Source organism: Clavelina lepadiformis, chromosome 2 (genome assembly GCF_947623445.1).
Source record: "Clavelina lepadiformis chromosome 2, kaClaLepa1.1, whole genome shotgun sequence".
NCBI classification, from domain to species: Eukaryota; Metazoa; Chordata; class Ascidiacea; order Aplousobranchia; family Clavelinidae; genus Clavelina; species Clavelina lepadiformis.
In genome coordinates this window covers 15,695,705-15,718,766 of record NC_135241.1, presented here as the reverse complement: position 1 = coordinate 15,718,766, position 23,062 = coordinate 15,695,705, and the positions used below count along the sequence as shown (strand labels likewise).

The 23,062-nt window shown below is 36.2% G+C and overlaps 4 protein-coding genes across 6 annotated transcripts; 1 reads left to right on the top strand and 3 right to left on the bottom strand.

The window, feature by feature from the left end:
* Window positions 1-307: 307 nt before the first annotated feature.
* Window positions 308-5,184, bottom strand: LOC143445988 (G2/mitotic-specific cyclin-B2-like). The gene is made up of 8 exons (XM_076945416.1): window positions 4,969-5,184; window positions 4,691-4,786; window positions 2,744-3,292; window positions 1,580-1,669; window positions 1,369-1,515; window positions 1,157-1,297; window positions 800-955; window positions 308-735 (listed from the first exon to the last, which is right to left on the bottom strand). Exons 1-8 carry the CDS (start codon window positions 5,002-5,004, stop codon window positions 670-672), a joined length of 1,281 nt encoding a protein of 426 aa, XP_076801531.1. The 5' UTR covers window positions 5,005-5,184; the 3' UTR covers window positions 308-669.
* Window positions 5,185-8,785: 3,601 nt separating this feature from the next.
* LOC143446796 (ectonucleotide pyrophosphatase/phosphodiesterase family member 5-like) lies at window positions 8,786-11,924 on the top strand. The gene is made up of 6 exons (XM_076946600.1): window positions 8,786-9,512; window positions 10,116-10,301; window positions 10,447-10,626; window positions 10,877-11,016; window positions 11,204-11,306; window positions 11,455-11,924. The coding sequence occupies exons 1-6, from the start codon at window positions 8,852-8,854 to the stop codon at window positions 11,607-11,609; spliced, it is 1,425 nt and encodes a 474-aa protein (XP_076802715.1). The 5' UTR covers window positions 8,786-8,851; the 3' UTR covers window positions 11,610-11,924.
* Window positions 11,925-13,028: 1,104 nt separating this feature from the next.
* Window positions 13,029-13,997, bottom strand: LOC143447230 (S-methyl-5'-thioadenosine phosphorylase-like). Its single transcript, XM_076947222.1, has one exon. The coding sequence runs from the start codon at window positions 13,931-13,933 to the stop codon at window positions 13,112-13,114; it is 822 nt and encodes a 273-aa protein (XP_076803337.1). The 5' UTR covers window positions 13,934-13,997; the 3' UTR covers window positions 13,029-13,111.
* Window positions 13,998-15,447: 1,450 nt separating this feature from the next.
* On the bottom strand, window positions 15,448-18,081 carry LOC143446081 (uncharacterized). Of its 3 annotated transcripts, XM_076945566.1 has the most exons (5): window positions 18,002-18,081; window positions 16,932-17,056; window positions 16,581-16,832; window positions 16,116-16,379; window positions 15,448-16,026 (listed from the first exon to the last, which is right to left on the bottom strand). In XM_076945566.1, exons 1-5 carry the CDS (start codon window positions 18,066-18,068, stop codon window positions 15,532-15,534), a joined length of 1,203 nt encoding a protein of 400 aa, XP_076801681.1. In that variant the 5' UTR covers window positions 18,069-18,081; the 3' UTR covers window positions 15,448-15,531. The 3 variants fall into 3 exon arrangements, with proteins under 3 accessions (XP_076801681.1, XP_076801679.1, XP_076801680.1); XM_076945564.1 differs by having other exon boundaries at window positions 16,116-16,832; XM_076945565.1 differs by lacking the exon at window positions 18,002-18,081 and having other exon boundaries at window positions 16,116-16,832; window positions 16,932-17,071.
* Between the last annotated feature and the right edge of the window lie 4,981 nt (window positions 18,082-23,062).

Here is a 23,062-nt window from a genome sequence, read left to right as displayed (position 1 = left end):
CGGACTAGCAGTGTAGCTACATTGTATGGTTGGACTATATTTGAAGATATATGAATGCTTTTATTTATTTCTCTTGATATACCAATATAGCTAATGTAGAGACCATTAGGTATTACTTACACACATCCCAATATAAATACAGTACTGCCAAGGTTGTGAAATTTTCATAATGGCAATCTTTAGACATGGAAGTTGTGGGAACTATTTTTGAAAGGTGGCTCAGATCAAAACTAAGGGCACATTTACCAGAATACAAGTTTATTATGTAGATAGTTGCAAGCTTTAATTATTACCAAAACAATATGCATATCATAATATGGACTTTATTGTACAGCTAAAATCAATACCTTAAAGATATGCACTCTACCTTACTCATTAGCAGAATATAAGTTGACATGTTTTTGCAAATGCTAGTGCATTTAGACAATAAAAGGCGTTAGTAATATCGAGGTTTAAAAAGAGTTGTAAAATGAATTGCGCACAATTACAAGCACTACACATCATAAAAATAAAAGCCTAAACACAAGGGGGCATTAACTTTGATTCTATGTCTAAAATAGAACATTGTCCTTAACAGGGTAGCAGCTAGCTAGAGGTTTTATGGAAAGAACAGTCTTGGGGGAAGCCATCAAGAAATTACAGTGCATTCACCAACAAAGATGGAAAATCCTATAATTTTGAAGAGCTTGCTTGTTCTGCCAATTCTGACACCAAAGGTAGTTTGACTTCAGGGATCTACAAATTAATGTTACGTATTAGCTCTTTTTCATGTGTTGCACATTGGGCGGCAATTACAAACCTGTGATATTTTCATCAGTCTTGGACTGGAGTACTTCGATTTCACAGCTTGTTGGTAGGTACTACTTTCAGCAGACTTAAGGTTTTTGGCAAGGTGACAAACAACTGGCACCAGTGCTTCCTTTGAGTATGTGCTGTAGTGTTCAAGTGTGGGTGACTGGATATAAGAACAATTTTTACGTAAACCGTAAGCATTTGATATGAAGATGTGTCTTATACCAGAAGATATCAATTCAGGTCACTTAAGTAATGTATTTTTGGTGTGATTCGACAGTGACATAAGAATATCTATGAATTTGTGTTATCTTTTCCTTAAATGTATCCATGAGATTCATGTAGAACAGTATTCTGTACCTACCCATTCTGCATCTTCTAGTAACTTAATAGACAGGCAAAGGGCACTAGCAGCCAGCTTTGAAGGCGGGATGTGACACATATCGTAATCAATTAAAGAAAGTTCCATTAGATACTTTGCAAGAGAATGTTGCGTGGCATCAACCTACAAAAGAACAAATACATATTTAAATACACTTTGATGCAGAAATTCTGACACAGTATATTTTTTTTTACTTGGCCAGCCTTGGAATTTCTTCTTAAGAAATGTAAGGGCAAAGGTCGACCTAAATTGAAACCCAAGGTCTTCAGCATGAGGATCTCCATGCTCAAAATCTGAGCTTGGGAGAAAGCCTTGTCGGTGATATATACATAATCACATACCTGGAAAATAATGTGTTTAGTGGAAGAAATTCAGTGGACATACCAACGTATATTTAATATTTACCTCGGGTGGATACATTTCTTCATACTTCGATGCCAAAAGCATAGCGGTAACTCCTACAAGTTGCAATTTTGCTCTTGGTACAGGATGAACCTCCATTTTAAAACAGCAAGATTAATTTTAAATCAGCTCTAAAATTCTAACCTTATTAAATTTTCTAATTCACTGTAAGGTCATGTAGCTGGTTTTCGCATTGGAAGCACACTGAAAAGCAATTGTACCAATGTAGAATGTATACCGTATTTACTTCATAGTAAACCGCTCTCGATGGCAAAGTGCATCTGATAGTGGTAAAAAATTAATGTAGGCGGCACAGCATGTGGCACCAAAAAGGTAGTTTTACAACATCTGGCACCCAAATCATGAAAAATTACAAGGAAAAAATTTATACATATATGACAAGGTTAAGTCTAACGGAACAATTCCCGTTATAACAGTTGCAATTGTTCAAAAAGTCGTTTTACCCAAGGTTCGAGTTAAAAAATTTTGTAAGCGCCGTCTTACAATCGAATAATTACGGTATGCAATTTATGCATAGTTGATAATCAGGATTATTTGGATAAACATTTCAGGTATATATAGGTAATAAAAAACCAGTTAAAAAGTTGCCACGCAAGAAATTATGTCCATGGGTGCAGTTTAGCGTTGTTATCGTTGCCAGTTAGTGTAGATGTGGTTATTGAGGTAGATTTAAGGTGCATGCAATGCGGACGTCATCTGCAAATATATTTGCAACGACCTGCAGCTGCTTGTGATTTTTTTCTGGACACTGAACGCTATTCGCATGTCAACGCATTCGAGCAATCGCACTGGAACAAACAGGTTTGTTTTTTACACCACTGCGTGGGATTAATGGTAGCCTTGTGACCAGCTATAGACATGAAATACCCATAATTTGTAACATGGTCACTTGTCAATAAACATTTTGAAGACTACGCTGTAAAATGTAGTGATTTAAGTTGAAACATGCCTTTATAGCCTTTCAGTGAGTACCTAAATTACCAAACTAAGGCCATGTCGCGTCGTGGCGTCATACATTTCCCTGTGATTTCATTTTGCGATGACGTAATTGCATCCAGTGTGCAGGCAACTTTAGGTGGAGGAATTATAAAATATTTCAACATACAAATAGATAGTGGTGATTACCAATCTTACTTAGGCAGGTACCTGCAAAAATCGGTCAAGAATTGCAATAGTAAGGTACAGCGTCTCCTGCAGTAACTGAAATCGATGATGGACCTGTATAAGCCAGTCAACCAATATGCACCGCATTCTTGACTTCAAACCAGTGTCTTTTAAATAGCCGGGCCTGATGGGGTATTGAGACTCCAAATAAAGCATGTAATGATAAATATCGTTGACAAATTCAGAGCACAATTGAGGATTTTCGGCATCATTTACATCAATGTCATCTATGCCTGGTTTCAAAGCCAAATCGAAGATGTTTACTTGATCCACATCTTGCTTAGACGGTGTCCCAACCACCATGGCAACAGGTGATTCGGGTAAAACTTCTTGGACAACTTCCTTAACTTCAGAACGATTTGGTAATTCACTAGCAGCTTTCTTAGCTGCAACAGGTGCTGGTTTTGCTGCATTGTCTTTGCGAGTGGTTACTCTGCTCTTTTGTGGAATATTGGTTTGTTTTGTTCCTAAAGGCTTGCGCAAATTTGACTCAGCTTTTTGCCTCTGTAGAGTTGAGCCATTCTTTGATGCCTGTTATAGGAAATATCAATAACGTTATCATATTACTACAGTAGCATTTCAGTTGTGTTATGTCATACATTATTTATGCTCATTTTTACACATAGACATAGTTCAAGGTGGTCCAAACCCCGGCATGCGGGCCGCATGCGGCCCTCAGGTAGATTGTGCAGCCCACAAACACTTCATCAGTGAAGGGCAAGTCAATGTGTGATTACTATGAGGTGATAAGGGGTGATAATGTGTTATTAGTGGTGCAGCAAAGCACCAAGTCGATATCAGTAAACTCAATCCTTTGCTAATATTAGAGTTTTCCCTATTTGCGGCCCGCAATTTTCTCATTTCAGCATAGCCAATTAGACAAAGTACAAGTCAGTTACAGCTGAAAGCCATTTACGCAAACACAAGTTAAATACTCATATAATACTGACGTGAACAAAAAAATGTGACAAATTAGGCAAATCATTGACTAACACATTCGTTGGGTTGACACAAGGTTGACATGTGACAAGGTTCTATGTCTGACGTTTGCGTTTCTTACTAATTTATTTGGCTGCGTTACATAAAATCATAACCTATTGTCGATTTGTATAGAGATTTTACCATTTTAAGTAAGGTGTTAAAACATGGGGACCCAGCAAGTCGGCGTGGTGTGCCGAGGGTCAATTGGCAGTTAGAGCAAACTATACAGCTTTAACAGATAAAACTGTTCTAACGGAATATTCAGTGAATAGAGATCATCATATAAGATCAATTTATTTTTGGACTTGCCACTCAATTTTAGCTATTTCATAAAATTTAAATTTAAAACTTTCCTTAAATTTTAAGTGATACTGTATTCCGGTTTGACAGTGTAGCCAAAATCTTTCTTTCAGGCAATATTCGATGAATCTATTTAGGTTTAGGACTGCTGTGCACCAGTAGGCAACAAAAAGTGCTCACGAATGTGAACTAAATATCACCATTTGGGAGTTACTTCGCTTACCAAGTACCTTTTTTGACCCATTTTGTGCAACAGATAGCTACGTTGTGCACCAGGTAGCTTCTTTCCACACATGCATATATAGGGCCATATCTAATGTAGCTTGAGCCTGAAATCGTAAATTTGCGCTGTGCTCTTTAATATTCGCTTACTAGCCGAGAAAACAGAATGGTATGGATGAGAAAGAAAATTTTACATTTAAAATTAGGACGCAAGTCAAAATTATGGACAGTTCTTATAATAGTAACAATTCAGGTCTAGTAGCTAGCTATACAATACTTTGTGGTTGTACGGCTCTGCACTAAATCCTATTCTTTACATTTTACAAATTTTTACCAGTTTCATTAATAAATCCGACATACTAATGTCAGACTGCACTTCTCAGTTTGTCAAAAACTAAGCTGAAATGCTAATACCAAAAAACTTACAGGAAGTTGGTTGTTCAAGTCACCAAGAGCAGAACGTGTAGTTGGAATAGCAGATCTCTTCTTTATAATTGCATTTTGTTGCACTGCTTGTCTTGACTAAATTGGACAGGAGTTTACGTTAATTAAAACAGTTACAACAACCATTAGGCTATAACATTAGCTTGGCAGTAGCTTACAGCCAGACAGGTAACCATCGTTTTACCGTACGGCAACAATAGTCTATAAGCTACTTCACCCGTACTTTGGGCATGACGTTAATTCAAAAACGGAATTCTTACTTGAATAGTTTGATTTCTTGCTGTAACTGTAGCCATAATAGCAGTCGTGTTAAAAATAAACGTCAATTTTCTGCAGAAACGCACACAATTCCTTTCCAACCCGGCGTTAAAGCTTCGTTACTTGGCTTGGTCAGGCAGTCACGTATACGGATTGTGCACTTAAGATAACTGAAAGCAACTTAAAATGTCTGAAACAAATATAATTAACATTACCTAACATCATAAGCGTTTCTACAAGTTCTTAGGCTAGCTGGTCATGCCTTTACCGAAATGTTTTAGCCATGAACACCAAGCTTTTGCTATGTAAAGGATAGAGTCCTCATTTTCTTTTCCCAGTCAAATAAACCGCGTCTTACCTTTCATTGGCTAATGGGAACCATTGTAGACTTATGATTGGTTGAAATGAGACATTTAAAAAAGTCACCATAATGCCTTGCTCTAGAGCCGTTCGAAGGAATTGTGACGTCATAATTACCAAATTAAAACTGCATAAATTGTTTTGTCTTGCTTCAATTAAAATTAACTACCACGCAACCTCAGGCGACCCAAAGTTTGGCAATTTTTTACCACAGGTATTCGTTGAAGTGTTTTTAGCACACAGAAAAAATTTCAGTGAAGTAGATTTATGGTTGTCCAGCTTAGTGTTTCTAAGCAAATTGTTTTCGTGACCAAAAAATTGATTATATGAAAAATTTTGATACAATAATTAATCAAACAAATTAAGTACTACTAAATTAACTACTAAGTTTACTGTTTAAGTTATACTATTTAGTAACTGTGGATGCTTAAAGCATAGCAAAACATATTTAAGACAGCCTCGACTCAGGAAAATCTAGTCGTTACAAACATTGTATATTATGGGACAGATAAGTGATAAGATAACGTTGCCGAACGCTTGCACCTACTCACTTTTTGCAAGACGTTTTATGGGTTACATGGAAAATATAATAGTATGGAAAAACATATAATAGTATGGAAGAACTTCACGCTAGTCTTTTTGATCATTTAGGATGGGACTACAACTTAGATCTGGTAAAAATTGTTTGATCATCATTCGTTTTCGCACAAGAAAATAAAAAGTTTTGTTTGCCAGTGTAAACTCCAAACAGTGAGCTTCGCCTTTATAGTTTACATGCATATGAATTTGAAGCGTATTACATAATTATGAAAAGATTGCCAACATTCAGTAAAGGAAATCCTTCGGGCTCCAACCTTTTATCGCAGTATTGCTTCAGAGTTTATTTACCGGCGCCTGAAAGAATGCAAAACATTATATACACAAATACTGCAAATCTGGTATCGTGACAAAACCGGACCCCTTTGGAGTTGGAGCAAGGTTACTTCAGCACACAAAACTTTCGTGGCCAATTTTGAACGTCTATAACTTTTAAATTACAAATGTTACAAAAGTTTTCAGGATGCTATTAGGGATAAATTTGCTGCAGGCAGAGGAAGTTTCAAATTTTTTCATTCATACAAATATTGAATGAAGAAGATAATCGTACACTATAACTTGTTTATTTTATCGTATGCTACGTAAAAAAAATCGAGTGATGTTAGTTTTTTGTGGTGATGTAAGTGGAAGGTGATGAAATCTCTTTACGAATATCCCCAACATATAGCAACCAATTTACTTACAAGAATGGACAATAAACCCAATGCTTAAGGCTTATGGTATGTTGGCAAATTGCGGCAAATATTCCTCACAATCATAATGATATCACATTTATCATTCTAGTGTATTTTGGAAGTGTTCAAATCTACTTATGAATATAACTATGTTGGTATGGTAAAAAAATTTATCCTCGGACTAAGGAAAGACTTTGCACGATTTAAACCCGGCGAGGATTCTTCATCTCTCGAGTCCCGGTTACCGAGCTTTCCTTTGTTACTCTGATGTATTTGGAAAGTATTCAAATCGATTTACAAACAATCATAACTGGGCTATAAATAATTTACCGTTGGTTAATTCTGAAGCTATAGCTGTTCACAACCTGATATCATGTGCGTGGGGTAGCGTGTAGCGGCCTGGGTGGTATTTTTAATACAATTACATCATTTCTTGAAAAAGTGTTTTCCAGTTATTGATTGAAGTTTATGAACTTGGTTTTTGATAACACTTCAACTGTTGTTTGATATTTGGAAACCTACTCTAAATAACTTCGTGTGAAAACTCCTTCTAGTACGTTCCCAGGTTGTTTCCAGCACCTGTGCTGATAAGAAATCTTTATTGCAAATGCCCGCTTCTTAACTTTATACTGATTGTATTTATCTACGCGTCAGCTTCAACTACATGTAACTCTCATTGCCAACATATTGTTTTCCTCGCTGCACATGTTCTGAAATGCTGCGTTTTTCTTGTCGAACATTTTCACTCCCATCGTTTCACGTTTTATAAGCTCGCACTTCTACCAGGGAGCAGAGGCAGAGAGGCAGATTTAGAAAATCACCAAAACCAACAGATGAGCTTTCTACGCTAATCATGGTGATTGCAACTCAATAGACATCTTAAAGCAGTGATACTACTATGTTCTTGATTATGCGTAATATTGCGAAAGTGTACAGCACCTACAATAAAAACCTTTTCTTGTAAACTATTTTTGTTGTAATTTTAAAACCTTTCGGCTGACAAGAGGTTAGAGTATTCTCACCGCACGTAACAATAGAGTTAGATAATTCAACAGGTAAATTAAGTTAACATAACATAAGTTAAGACAGATAAGATTATTAGCTCTAACATAAGATAAGAAAGCTCTGCAAGCGTAACATATATTCATGTGTTGAACAAACAAACAGTAAGCTGTCCAGTTTTTAGCAGCAACCAATACCCAGTGGCGCTATTTTGATGTAATACCATTGGCAAGGATATAGGCTAACGACACTTGCTCATGTTTAGAGGGGGAACGCGGAAAAAGACGGTACAGAAATTGGTGAAGCTGGAAAATGGCAGTGTGGAAAAGGACAGTATTGGAAATTAACGGCAATCAGTGTTTCTTTTCAAAAATTTAAACCTTCGTAAACCGCTATTATTATTGATACGTGATGTCAGAAATTTAACAACAAAGAAAAGACATTCAAAATCGCATCATTGCAAGCATAGGTGGGCAGTACCGCCGTACTATAGCACCAAATTACTGTACCGCAATACTTTTTCGGTACTGATACCATGGGTACAGTTGAAAAAAATTACTGAATCTCTGCAACGAATTACTTTTTTCAAAAAATTTCAATAACGTGTCTGCGTCGATAAACTTCGCTTGACCTGACTTCCATGAAGACTACATGTTTTTCTCTGCCAGCACTAATTGCAGACAAACAGTAGCATAAAATCTCAAACAAAAACTTTATTCAAACTAGTCAAACGTTAGATATTCTATGACATCCTGCCAGCACTAGCATTTATATCATAGTATGCCCAATGACAATTCTACGTCAGGAATGCACCTAGAGGTCCGAAAAGTAAAAGAGATAATGCCATGTGGCATGACTTTGTGGCACTAAACACCACAAGTTCATGATTTATTACAAATGACTAAGTTTATTATTATGCACTTTAGAAAGATTGATAAAATTTATGTATATTATTTGTTATATTTGCGCCAAGTCTGTTGCATTGTGATTGCACATCCTGAAAGTGTTTTTTGTGGATACCAATTACAAATGGCAGCTTAGTTGAAATGGTATGCGTGATATCACCATTGACCAAGTGTGGTATATACTAGTGACTGTTACTTCGTGTACAGTGGTATTGTTACATAACATTTATCTCAAAAAAATTTTGTGATATATTAAACATTATTGCAACTGTAATTGATGTAAACTGAACTATTTACAGATCATGTGTTTTATTAGGTTTTAAAATCATAACAATAAATCTATAAAAATGCATATGCCTTGCATAAAAGTTATAACATTACTGGTCTGTTGTTTACTTTTTTGTCACTGTCAAAAAACACCCAAAGTTCTTTTAATTTCATTTGATGGCTTTCGTTGGAACTACTTGAACAGAATTGATACGCCCAATTTTGATAAACTTATCAAGAGTGGCGTAAAGGCAAAATGGCTCCAAGATGTATTTGTGTCACAAACCTTTCCAAATCATTATACACTGGCGACTGGTCTCTATGAAGAAAACCATGGGATTGTGGCAAACAAGTTTTATGACCCAAAGTTAAATGAATTTTTTAGTTATCACGTAAAAGCAGATGTTACCAGCAGTAAATTTTGGGGTGGTGAGCCAATATGGGTAACAAATCAAATACAAGGCCGAACTTCTGGTGTCTTTTTCTGGGTTGGAAGTGAAGCTCCAATCAAAGGAATCTTTCCAACAGTTTATAAGAATTACAATAAAACTTTTCCTTGGAAGCAACGCGTTGATACCGTTGTGGAGTGGCTTGCCAATAAACCAGTTGGTCAAAGTAACCAGTTGTTGAACATTACACTTGCTTTGCTGTACTTCCCCCAACCAGATATAGATGGACATAAGTATGGTCCAGAATCGCCGGAAGTAACAGAAATGATTGGACAATGTGACAGCATTACTGGTAAGCAAATATAATACATTTGGAATCAGCTTATGTAAAGTAAGCATATGTTTCCTATATGCTGATAAATTAAAGTTGCTTATCTCACTACTGTTCTTGCTCTGAGCTCTAAAAGAATTGTTTTATCACCTGTGTTCATTTTTTTCTGTATACTGTACATAATAATTGTTATCGTAACCATCGCCCATCAAAACATCGATTGATATACATCCCCATTATCATATTAATTTGAAGTTTTCTATTAATGTCTGTGTACACAAGGTAGAAGTAAACGATTATGCTCATGAATGGTTATGATGTGACAATACAAATTTAAGTTGTTAGGAACTGGAAAAGTGTTAAAGTTAACTCATAAAATGTTCCTTCCTCCTTTTTTAATGGTTAGACGATCAATTACTGATTGGCTAATCATCTGATGTTAATGTTTCAAAGAAATTAGGTAACCCATTACCGCTTTGAATAGCAATATTTTGTATAACTTGCAATGCATGCTTGAGTAAACCCCGAGCTCTCCCCTGTCTACCTGCATTTCATCCTTTTGAATGCTATGTTAAGCCACCTTTTAAGATTTTCCTTGATCTAACATATTTATTTTGTTTTTAGGTTACTTACTAGATAAACTTTCAGAAAATAATCTGTATGAAGATGTGAACATAATTATCACAAGTGATCATGGTATGGCATCGCTTGACAAAAAAAGAACGGTAGCACTATTACCTTACATTAATATCACCAAGGTGGATCATATTATCAACTACTATACTGGAGCAGCAATATGGCCAAAAAAAGGTGTGATCTCATTAATAACATACCTGAATTATAAAAACTTCCAATTATGATTTAGTTTTTCACTGTAGTTGGAACATATATACTGATATATCATTTCATTGCCAGAAGTGAAGACATAATATTAATTTTTTTGTGTCATATCCAGGTTACCTTGATTCTGTGTATGAAGATCTGTTAAAAATTGGTCCATATGCTTCTGTGTGGAAAAGAGAAGATATACCAGCCCATTTTCATTACAATAATAATAATCGTATTCCACCAGTTTTAGTTGCGGTGAAGGACAAGTGGCTTCTTCTTAACAACACTTCAGATGAACTCCCCATGAGTATGTAAAACTTTGCTGATGTTAGTGATGTTGTCTGTCATCTGATCTAGTAGAACAGTATTATGAATAAGCCTAAAATTTCGACTTTAAAATGCTGGCTATGCATTTTACTGGGTCTACGTGTGAGCTATTTTTAGCTTTTGGAACTTACCAGTCTTGCCATTTCATCAAGTTTCTTTGTAAATTTGCAGAGGTTGCTCTTTAATTACTGACGACAAAGTTTTTGAATTGTGTTGAATTTCATATGTAGGGGGAGACCATGGTTACAGTAATTCACTGATGGATATGCATCCATTCTTCATTGCACATGGTCCAGCTTTCAAGGAAGGACTTGTTTCTGAGCCTTTCAGCAGTGTTAACGTTTATGAACTCATTTGTCACATACTTGGGGTAAGTTTTGAAATTTAAATGTCATTCCACTCCATTTCCTATTATGACTGATTTTTTGTTTAATATTGAAGATTTTCTGTTTCTTTATATAATGAACCTCCCAGCTTTATATTTATTGTACTGAGAATACTGCTGCATGAACATGGAGCTTACCTTATGTATTTTATTAAACAATGTCTTACTATAGCTGAAACCAGCTCCAAACAATGGATCCATAGAAAGAGTGAAACATCTCTTACGACATCAACCATCATCTTATCCGATCACATGTCAAACTGCTAACCTGATTTGTAAGCATATTTGTATCAAGAAAAAACAAAAAAATAAGCTAAACATGCAAAACAGAATTAGCATACCAGATGTAGCTTTTTAAAAATCTTTCTGGAACCTCAATGCATATAAATCTACAAACTGTTAGAATATAATGTATTTTGTCAGGCATATCCATTGGATTAAGCATGGCAATTTTTGTTATTGCATTCATCACACGGCACTTTCATCATGGCAAAAACAAGAGCCATGAATATTTTGTGCAATCTGGTGATGAAAGGCAGGATGAAGCGCTACTCTCTTATCAACAATCGGAGGAATAGCCTAAAAATATCGTTTCTATAGTTTGAGTTTACATTTTTGTCTCATCTTATGTCGAATTCACATATTTTGCAACGCAGTATTAGATGTGTTTTCTTCTTTCTACTTTGGATATGGTATTAGCCTTGTAATTATTGTCACCTGGAATACTGCAGTTCAGATTCGGGTACAAGGAACTAGATTTTAAAAGTAGTTTTTCTTTCTTGTTTAACTTTTACTACGTTATTACTGTGCTACATTTCATTATTTACAGAGTATTTTGCTGTGCTTATATTAACTCTCATCAGATATATATATATTATATGGTGTCCTTCAAACTGTCTACCTCATGCAAGCCTAGGGAGTTGTTAAAAAATGTCACTAAGCCCTTAAATTTAAACAGGAATTTATTGAATATCTGGTCTAAAATCAAGATACCTTGCTATTAAGCTCAGATCAGTTATAGGACTTGTATACATACAAGTCATAACAGACAGGACAGAGAGGGAAAATTTGGAATTGACACTGAGTTTTTTACCCTTTGCGTGAGTTTCATGGTTAGCAGGCGATGTTTACAATACTGTCATTATACAATACTTTTTTTGAAGTTTGTCTTTGGTGACCGCGGATTTTAGAAGAAGAATTTTTAGACTAATTGCGAGTTTTCTGCTGTACTTGCAGAAGTATAAATTTTGTGATTGTTGGAGAAATTAAGAGACTGATTTGGTACTATGAAAAAACACTGGGTGACACTGACTTATACTGTATTTCTTGAAATATGTCATACATATTCAAATTATTGTTATCATTTTAGACTAGGGGCGGGCAACATACAGCCCGCGGGCCGGACCCGGCCCGGGATTTTGGGCGGCTTGCAGACAGTTTCCTGTCTCACATGATAAAAAAAACATGGAGAGATAGCTGAACATTTTTTAGGAAAAGTCACCAAATTCCAAGTTTCCAAAGTAAACAATGCAACTGTACGCCACGTTTTGCTGTGATTGTGTGCAGGAGAAGCCACACCTAGTGAAAATAGGGTTAAAGTTTACATTAAAGACGATTTATTCCTTGCATAGGTGGATAAATACATGATTAATGTATCGATTCAGGAATCCGACCCGCCAAGTACTTCATTTTCTCATATCAGGCCCGCCGACCGAAGAAGTTGCCCGCCGACCGAAGAAGTTGCCCGCCCGACTATTGGCCTAGCCAGACCTAGCAGACCTTTTTTCATGGCAGAAATATGAAGTGTCCATGATATAATCACCGTAATTGCCTCTACATGCAGAGTGACTTTAAACCCTGATCCATTTATATACTACCTTATATATCTATGTACCATCTCTTATTCTCCTCGGATAGTGTTATGCAACATAATGTTCTACCAGACGTTTTCCTCAACAAAGCAACATATATCATTCAAAAGACAAGTCATGCAAAAGTTCGTAGGCATGCTTATTTATTTTTGTTTTGAATTAAAAGGATTAACACAAAACTTCGACTAGAAATAGAATACAAACCTAAGTTACATTACTGCAGTGCTGGAGACTTTCTTTGCAGCCTCAATTTCATTATCCCAGTCTTTTTTGGCAATTAGCTTAATGGCAGTGCTGATGACATTAACAGCCATTCTTACATTTTTTGTAAGTGTTTTCATAACATCTTCAACGTTCACTGCTTCACAATCATTTTTCCAACAATCATAGTCTGTGACCAAAGCAAGAGCGGCATACATAATTCCGATTTCATTGGCTAACACCACTTCTGGAACAGTAGTCATGTTTATAATACTTGCACCCCATTGTCGAAACAATTGGCTTTCGGCGTAAGTTGAAAACCTTGGTCCTTCAATGGTAATAGCAGTTCCCTTTTCATGAAAATGCACATTATTTTCTTTACAAGATTCCATTAGAATTTTCCTCACTTCCTCGTTAAATGGCTTCTGCATTGGAATATGACACACACCAGGTAAATCACCTGGTTGGCCACCGTAAAACGTAGATTTCCTACTTTTCGTAAAATCAATAAACTGATCTAATATTACAACGTGTCCTGGCTTAATTTCTTCTCTTAATGAACCACAAGCTGTAGTGACAATGATATGAGTGCAACCAACCATTTTAAGTGCATATATGTTTGCTCGAAAATTAACACAACTGGGCATTATATTATGCTTTTTTCCGTGCCTTGATAGAAGAACACAGTCAATTCCATGCATTTTTCCACATGTAAGTGGGCTTGATGGATCACCAAATGGAGTTGATAACTGCTGCTCTTCTTCCATGATGAATAATTCAATGTCTTTCAGACCAGTTCCACCAATTATACCTACTTTTATAGCAACCATTGTTAATGATTTTTGACAGTGTTTTAATTTTATAACAGTGATACCTACAAAAATATATAGAATTGAAACTGTGAATCCCAAAGTTGAAACCAAAGACTCTTTTTTTGCCCGAATGGAAAATAAGGCAGTTTTCTACGCGAAATTGTACGTGCAAACTGCAAAGACACAAAATTTTGCCGAAGCTTTAATTCTTTCTTTATCATAAATCAGGGCTCAAATAACCAACCTTGCCTAGTTTGCTTATGATAAGCTGACATGACTGTGTAAAAGGCACATTGATCAGTGTGTCCCCTTTCCAGCACACTGCTGCGTGTGCCATCATAGATTACCTTAAGCAATTAACGGATTACCTTAAACGTAAACAAATGGTGGTGCCACACTTTCGGCTACTCCTAACCCACCATTCCATTCTGTTGTTTGTAATCGCATGTTTTTGTTCCACTAGACTACGCCAAACCAAATATCTTCCATGTAAAGGTTTTCAGATTTGTCTAAATATTGCTTGCCATACTCCAGGGTACATTTCCATGTGACTTGCGTCGAGCGTGATCTGCAGTCAAAGTCAAGTGCCATAAATTCCATTTGACGTCGACTTGACACGAATCAAATCACTCTTTGGCGCAATCACATTAAAACCATGGTAAACGCAATTCACTTTCTTCTTCTGTTTTTCTCTTGTTTAAATGAAAATAAGGACACTAGCCAGTAAGTCTTTTTTAAACATTCCAGTGAGTTGGCATAGCCAAACCAGATTTTTTATAAGTCGTCACCAAATTTCTTATTTTAAAACTCTAGACATAGGCAGTAAGCATCCAGCATGCGCATGACAAGTACCCTTTGATATGATGATGGTATTGGAAAATTTCAAATCGGACTATGAAAATTATACGTCATTCTGTTTATTAACTAAGTAACTTGTAAATTTACAACACACATTACACAGCTATCTTGGATATTTACTGCAGATCACTTTAACATATTTTCCATTGAAAAGACTGGAACCAGTTACTGAATTGAAACGTCATCACCAGCGCCAAGTCTTCAGCTCCGGATTAAGAAGAGTTTCTCTTTCAGCACTACCATTTATTGGACAGCATTGGCATCTTTTTCCGTACATAACTGTTGATGTACCAGAGAAAATTCCATCTTGCAACGAGCAGTATTATCATCACATCTTCCAAAGATTATTTATCATTGGTGTGCATTCTTGCTTTACAAACTCGGGCTAACCAATAATACTCTTAGTGCTATTACCACCACACTGCAAAAAAAAATGCCTTATTGTTAGGTTGAAAAAAAAGTGGCTATTTTGTCCTCGTTTTTCGGCTGTATGTTATCCACAATCGAGGCTAGTTATAAGCCGTTAAAAGATTGCTAATAGTAAGCGCCTTTCGTTTGCCTAACAGTTAGTTTAAAAACTGGCTGACCCGTAGTTCTGCTAATGCTATCCTTAAGCCAAAAATATCCTAATAGCAATCCATAACTTTCTTTTCTTAGCGCTTAGGTAAATACACTTTTTAATAATAAGCCAGTTTTATTTTGCAGTACGTTTTCAAAATGAGAATATGCAATGGCCAGAAACAACTTTTAAACAAACATCAATCAAAAAGATTTTGATACACTTTCTGAGTTGGCCGTTTTCCAATGCCAAAAACGTGAAACTCAAGCAAACGATACAAAGATGAAGCTTGTGTTGGATACTCATAATCAAATACAAAGTACACAGAAAGCAACATCAAAATACATTCAAAGCATGAAACTTTACCGATTGGAATGTACGATTGATTATTGATCATTAAACAACAGTTACCAGGAAATTCTGGAACACCCATACACATTATAAATGGTTGTTGACGAGATTTATCTTTTATGTCTAATAAACATCCATTACTGTCAAACACAATGACATACTTTGAGCCTGCAGAACAGACTTTCTCTGCCAGCCTTTGAAAAACGACATAGCTCCCCTTTTCTAAGCCTTCTTCTACAAACGAGACGCCAAGAGATGATAGAAAGCTGGACCATCGAAAGGAACAGTTGGAACGGAACTCTTCGTAGCCCTGACTAACTAAAGCAGCGTATTCCTTGATACACTGCAGAGTAAAATAAAGCAATCAATGAGTAAGATATAAAATTCTTCAACACGTTACTGCCACGTGTAACACATCTTATGCCAATTTACCTCAATCGGATGAACGCAATATTGCGAGTATTTTTGAAAGATAACATCAACGTCATTTCTCTTCGCCAGATGACGAATTTCCATCAGTCGATGCTCACGATTGGATTCCCAATCATCGGCAGCTCTCTTTCTCTTTCTGCTCTTGCCAAGTTGTACTTGCAGTACCCGATTCATCATCGCTTTTTGATTGTCCGCTCTTTTGCGGACGGCTAAATCAAGAGCTACCCACGGCTTCTCTCCACCGCATCCCAAAACCGGATACTCCTTTACAATGTTTTTTGATATTAATTTTCGCTCAGCCCTCTCTGTTTTGCGGCCCAAAGTAACAGATATTATTTCTTCAATACGTCTCACAAGGTATATAAATTGAGAGGCCTGGAGGTTATTTTTGGTTACAGTGTTAAGAAATTCTTTTTCCACGCCTGAGAACGGAAATTCACTTCCTAGCCCTCCTGGATAAGGTACCAATTGATAGGGTGGAATGGAACAGCAGCTTGAAGACACCTTGTTAAACGCATGGGAGCCAGTCGGTGCATGAGAGATGGATTGGTTGGAAGACACGTCTTCGCTATTGGTGGATACATTCAAGCTTATATCACTATCGTTTGCTGACGCGAACGAAAAGGATGTGGACGGTTCATCGGTGTCATCTTCAAGAAGGGTAGGCATACCTTCAGAAATTGCACATGGTATGCTGTCAAGATCTTGAGTTTCGGTCTGGATAAAACAAACAGTTAACCGTTATTAACCAGCTGTATTTATACAAAAAACTATGTCACTGCATCGTAAAACATTAATTAAAAATATTATACGCACCGAATGAAATAACATTTCAGCAAGGAAATTCATTAATCGTGTTCTTTCTCCAAAAGATAATGTGACAAACTCTTCTTTAACGATAGCATGTGTGAGTGGCAAGTCAGCAACTTGTAATCCACTCTCTAAAAAATAGTCGCCATTTGTTAAAAACACCTGACATACAGGAAACTAACATCATAGGCTAAATACATCGAAATAACCCTTTCAAATTAGATATAGTTCGCTAAAAATTGAAGCTTGGCGAAATTCGGAAAAGTTTCAAAGTTTTATTTAATCAAAAAATAAATTATTACCAAAAATTTGTAATTATAATTATATATTCCTATAGGAATTTTTGGCGTTGGGTTATGGCAAAGAAACGTAAATAATAAGCCGCAAGCCTATTCCAAAGCACTTAAGACACTACATTATGTTCTAAAATTAACACCACGGGAGGTCAAAGTATAGCTCTGTTTCCTTTCGAAACTAAGCAAAGGTTAGATAACTTGTAAAACCTAACATTTTATACCAAACGCGGGAAAAAGGTTTAAAATAAAAATGCACGTCATTGCATTGGAGTTGGGCACCGCCATTGATGTAACGCGCATTGAAAATAAGTCCAGATGCTTTCTTGTATCGTAACCTAACCGCGTGAAAGTTTACATCGTAGAACTGTTATAATACATAGTAGCTCGTTTTAAAAGTAAAATGTGGAATTTGCACAGTTGGCAGTATGTTATGCTTAAAAATCCTTAGAAATAGCCAAAGATGCCTTACTGGTATACCACATGTTGATCTGATGCCAAGACATTGTCACGCAACAATATAAGGAAACCAGCGTTTTAGCGCGAAAATGACATTTCATAAAGCTGGCGTTAAAGGGCATCAATGCAATAGGAGTTATTTTACGCAATTATTAGGCTATAAATTATACAATTATTATAAATCGAAACAACCAACAAAAGCTAAATCAAAAAGGTTTGGATATACAGTACGTAACATTTCATTCAAGAACAGCCTATGTTTCATATCTATACTTTCTCATTTTGTTCATAATAGCATACAGGAGGGTTTCAATTGCAGCATACCTTTCAACGCATCCACAATATTTTCAGATAAGCCATACTTGGCCGCTTCTTCTGCAAGATAACCCATCACCCGACTTGTACAGTGGCGAACATAAAAAGACAGAGACAAGTGCGGACATGACAAATAATACCACAATCTTTTTTCTTAGCCATTATGACGTTTGAATGCATAAGTCTCGGTTCTCTTTTTCCGGCAATAACTGAAATGAGCTTTGGTAAAAAAGAAAAGAAAATGAACCGTGCTAGCGTTGCTAAACTGAAAGGTATTGGACCTTAGACCACACTGTAGTAAAGTGTAGAAAGAATTATAGTAAAATATGTTCTTGTGCCATGTTTGTCGCGGCAAAGGTTCTTGCGAATTCGCTTTTGAAAGTAGCACCCTATACATGCGACACATAAGAAGAGCACATAAAGACATCATTGATAGCTGTTTCCGGATTATTTGCCAAATTGACGGTTGTCCTAAAGAGTTTCACAGTTATGCTGGTTATGTGAAACACCGATGGCGCAATCACAAAAGTCAAAGTTCTGCTGCTGAGGAACCCATTTTGTCAGAAACAGATCCCTTGTTATTCCAGAGCACAAACAACTGCGAACCTAATGACCACAACCCTTTAGAAGAAGAGTTAGTGCAGCAGCATGTACCTGAAGCCACCAAGGAAAGTGACGACTTGGAAACATTACAGACTGAAAGTGAGCTTCAAGTATTCCATTTGCAATCGCGACACAATTTAACGCAGGTAAGGAAAATAATTTATACCAAACCTACCATATATGTATGTATATATATATATACATATATATACTGTATATAAATGCATATACTGTATATATAAAAGCAAATTTAACTTCAAGTTCGTTCCTAGATGTATGTTTTTGGCAATTTTGTCAGGATTATTTTAGTGGTTGAAATTTCAATGCTAAGTACAGTACTTTCACATATTATGTGGCTTTGTTGTCACTTAATGCGATAAGTTGGAACGCAGTGGATTGTGGATTGCCATTGGGTAATTAGGCTGCTTTCTTCACTGAATGATGATTGAAAGCAAATTGCTGTCGACGTTAAGTTTCTGTTATTTAAGTTAACATTAACTCCAACCAAAATTTTCATATAAAAAGTGGTTAATAGCCTATTGGAGATTGCAGTAGTAGCCTATGTCCGAGACATTTACTAATGGTAATCACGTCACAGTTATTTAAAATCCACTATCGTAATTATAGTATCCTTTCTGCAAGCTTTACATCTTTTACTTTTTCGCAGGTAGCGGTGGATGATATTGTACAAATGATGAAAAGGCATGAAGAGGAAATGTGGACAAGGATAAAAACTCTAGTATCTGATTCGTCACTTCTTCACAATTTGTCCGCCAAAATTTATCTCTTTCAGCATCGTTTTGATAGACTGGGAAATGCATATAGCAGAAGGCAGGTTTTTGAACAAAATATAGATTTTTGTCAGCCTCAGGAAGTAATTGTTGGATTTACTACCAAAACCCAAGGATGTCGTGATAACCGAAGCCTTGAACGTCATCCAAGATCCATTCAATACATTTCTTTACGGAACACAATCAGACTTTTAATTAACAATATATCGTTCTGTAAAATGGTGAAAAACTATGACGACATGAAAACGTCAATGACACGAGATAACCGGGATCAATATTTAAGAGATTTCTGTGATGGCCAAGTTCTTCAAAATCACCCTTTGTTTACTTCTTCGCCCACAGCTTTGCAGCTGTTACTTTACTTTGACGATCTGGAATTGTGCAATCCACTTGGTAGCAAATCCCGAAAACATAAAATATCAGTTTTTTATGTTTCATTTGGAAATATAAATCCTATTTATCGCTCACGGTTGGCCAATATCTTTTTGTTAGCAATAGCTCATACATCAGACGTGGTGAAGTTCGGAATAGACAAAGTTTTATCAACATTTTATGAAGAATTGGAAATTTTATCTGACAAGGGTTTTGAAGTTCAATTAAAAAAAGGTGGAGTCATAAATGTGAAAGGATCGTTGCTTGCAGTTATCAGCGACACCCTCGCAGCGCACCAAATTACAGGTTTTAAAGAAGGTGTAGGGTTTGCAAAACAGAAATGTCGGCATTGTTTGTGCAATTTTGATGACATGCAGCGGATGTTTTTTGAAAGCGATTTTAAGTTACGGTCCTTGCAAACTCACGTAAATATTCACTGCAAAAATATCTGCAGAAAATCCTCCACTGAATTTGGAGTAAATAGATTGTCATCTTTGTTTAAGGTGCCGTATTTCAATCCGTTCCATTGCGTTCCACAAGATCCGATGCACGTAATTCTTGAGGGTTGCTTACCTTATGTCATGAAACATCTTCTGAATTATTACGTTAATATCAAAAAATATTTCACCATCGAACAGTTCAATGAAAAACTTGAGAAGTTTCCATACTCATACATGGACAGACGCAAGAAACCAAGCAATCTGGATAGTAGTCATCTCGAGAAAGATGGAAGTTTGAGACAATCTGCTTCTCAGATGTGGCTTCTCGGCCGCCTTCTTCCTTTTTTTGTTTATGAGTGGGTGGATATGACATCTGTGCATTGGGGGTGTTTTGTGACATTACTTGAAATCATGTCTACAGTTTTTTCACCATGTGTATCTCAATCTCAAATAGCTCTTCTGCGTTGGAAAATTGCTTATCACTTAGATTTATTTAGGCAAAGCTTCCCTGGGGTAAACATAATACCAAAGCAACACTATCTTCTTCATTTACCATCGGACATATCCAGGCTTGGACCAAGTATGCATTTTTGGTGCATGAGATATGAAGGAAAACATTCTTTTTTAAAACAATTAACCAAGATTGCTAATTTTAAAAACATATGTAAATACATGGCTACACGTTTTCAAAAGGCTTTATCTTTGGAGCTGCAAGATGGGTCTATGTTTAATGACCAGATTACGTATGGTGTTGCAAAGGAAGCTTCCAGCGATTTGAAACTACGTCTAGAGTTGCCCAATAACCATGCTGAAATTACCACATATTCTTGGGTGTGTATAAATGGTCAAACGTTTAAGCCCGGTTGCTTTATTTGTTGTGGAGTTGAAGTGGAGCTGCCAATTTTTTGGCGTGTGATTAATATATTGAGTATTCAAGGCAAGATCTTATTTGATGCTATGAGATATAAAACACTTGGGTTTAACTGTGGTTACTGTTCATTTGCAATTCAGGAATCTAGTGTCATAAAATTACTTTCGTTTAATAACCTGTTGCATTATGAGCCACTTTGCTGTTACTTGTGTGGACAAGAGTGCTTTTTAGCGTCTAAAATTGATTTTTATGCATTGATATAGATATGGAATTTAAGTGTGTACGTAACAATTGATTTCTTACGTATTGATTTGATTTGAAAGTGAAAAAATTAATGTTATAGATCCAATTCAATTAAAAACGAGTTTGCTGCAGAATTAATTAATGTAAGCACAAGTATGCGCTATACAGCGGCTGCGATTCAGACAAAATATACCTGTCCTATAGGTTCATATAAAATCATTTTTGTATATTGGAAGAATGACGATTTCAACAGAAAATTATGTTAACTTGTAACATTTTAGTGATGTAACACTAAGTACTGTAATAAATTGTTTCTCGCTTACAATTAGAAGCCGGTGCACACTTTGGATTACACTACAATAAGTTTTGCGGCGAAAGGGCAGCGGCCAAACAGGAATCATAACGGCATGGTGTTAATCAGACAATATTACGTTGTTGGCTCTTGCAAACTGACTAAGTTTTCTTTCAACTAAATGTTAGCCAAGAAATTCAAAATGTCTAGTAATAAGGCCGCAATAACGGTAGGTTTCTAAATAATAGGTCATTAGTTAGCAATCCTACATATTAGGCTGAGAATTACTAACAACAAGGAAGGAAACTTGGAAATATACTAACAATGAGACATAATTGTTAAATGCACTAAGAATAAGCCAAAATTCGAGTTCATCAAACAACTGCACTAAATATAAGCCTTTTGAACTAACAATAAGGCATTATTTTTTGCAGTGCAGAAACCGGGTTCTTGCCCTGAATGGGGTTTCTTTTCCTATCCACTGATATACAGTATTGAAGCAATTTTCAATTATAAGTTGCTTGAACAAACCACCTGCTGGTCTGCTGAATTTTTTGGATTATCAACTTATCCTTTATGGATTTAATTAAGTATAGGTTTAGTGGCCGTAATAGTTGTTACCAGCAATTATTAACGTTATTTTTCATGAGCACATTTTAGGCCTTTTCAGCTTTGTCACTTTTGCTTGTTCATTGGCGCATGCAAAGAGATTTAAACACATGAGTAGAAACTTCTCTTTTGCGCATGACGTCATGTTTGTTTCTTTTATTCTCTTGGAGCATATTCTACTTTCTCCACGGTCACGGTTCACTACATAACAATAAACATGCAGACGACGACAATGATTTTCAGATCTGTTTGCTGCTGGAACAGATTAGTCTTATTATTACGGTGCAGTTATTGGGATCCATTGGGTGTTAAATTTAATTGAAATTAATTAATGAAATCAGGTGAGAGTTTTAGGTTCAGCAATTAACTTAGTTTCAGTTCCTTGAACTGATAATGCTGCTGTTTTGTATCAAGGCATGGCTTAGCCTACTTGAGTTGCGCGGGAAGATTTTTTCGTTCACCACATTTAAGGTAAAAATAAAATGAATGGATGAAAAATTTAGATAGACCGAGTCATATTGTATTGTTTCATCTGCGCATAAAATTACGCTCCACGCGCAGAATAAAAACTTTACAGATTAAGACTCAATAGTACAGGTCTTATGTTGCAGGCTTTGAGTTATTGAAATAAGCTAAATAGTCTGAAATAATGGCAAACTTGTGCTGTTTACCAATGTGCAACAACAGGTCACCTGCCGTGACTCTGTTTAAGATACCTTCGAGAAAATTTGTAAAAAAGGAGAAGGAAAGCTGGGCAGAAAGGTTAGAGTGTATCGTGCTGGCTTGCAGAAGCGACGAGCACATAAAAAATCTATTTGCTCGAGATGCTGTGAAAATGTGTGAAGTGCA

Excerpts from the sequence above, each read along its gene's own strand:
- LOC143445988 (XM_076945416.1), bottom strand. The coding sequence starts at position 5,004 with ATGGCTACAGTTACAGCAAGAAATCAAACTATTCAA. Across the intron at positions 3,293-4,690 it reads ACTTGAACAACCAACTTCCT|GCATCAAAGAATGGCTCAAC; the intron begins GTAAGTTTTTTG and ends TTCCTATAACAG. Across the intron at positions 1,298-1,368 it reads GAAATTCCAAGGCTGGCCAA|GTTGATGCCACGCAACATTC; the intron begins GTAAAAAAAAAT and ends GTTCTTTTGTAG.
- LOC143446796 (XM_076946600.1), top strand. The coding sequence starts at position 8,852 with ATGCATATGCCTTGCATAAAAGTTATAACATTACTGGTCTGTTGTTTA. Across the intron at positions 9,513-10,115 it reads ACAATGTGACAGCATTACTG|GTTACTTACTAGATAAACTT; the intron begins GTAAGCAAATAT and ends TTTTGTTTTTAG. Across the intron at positions 10,302-10,446 it reads AGCAATATGGCCAAAAAAAG|GTTACCTTGATTCTGTGTAT; the intron begins GTGTGATCTCAT and ends TGTCATATCCAG.
- LOC143447230 (XM_076947222.1), bottom strand. The coding sequence starts at position 13,933 with ATGGTTGCTATAAAAGTAGGTATAATTGGTGGAACTGGTCTGAAAGAC.
- LOC143446081 (XM_076945564.1), bottom strand. The coding sequence starts at position 18,068 with ATGGGTTATCTTGCAGAAGAAGCGGCCAAGTATGGCTTATCTGAAAAT. Across the intron at positions 16,833-16,931 it reads CTGAAATGTTATTTCATTCG|ACCGAAACTCAAGATCTTGA; the intron begins GTGCGTATAATA and ends TGTTTTATCCAG. Across the intron at positions 16,027-16,115 it reads ATTGCGTTCATCCGATTGAG|TGTATCAAGGAATACGCTGC; the intron begins GTAAATTGGCAT and ends TTTACTCTGCAG.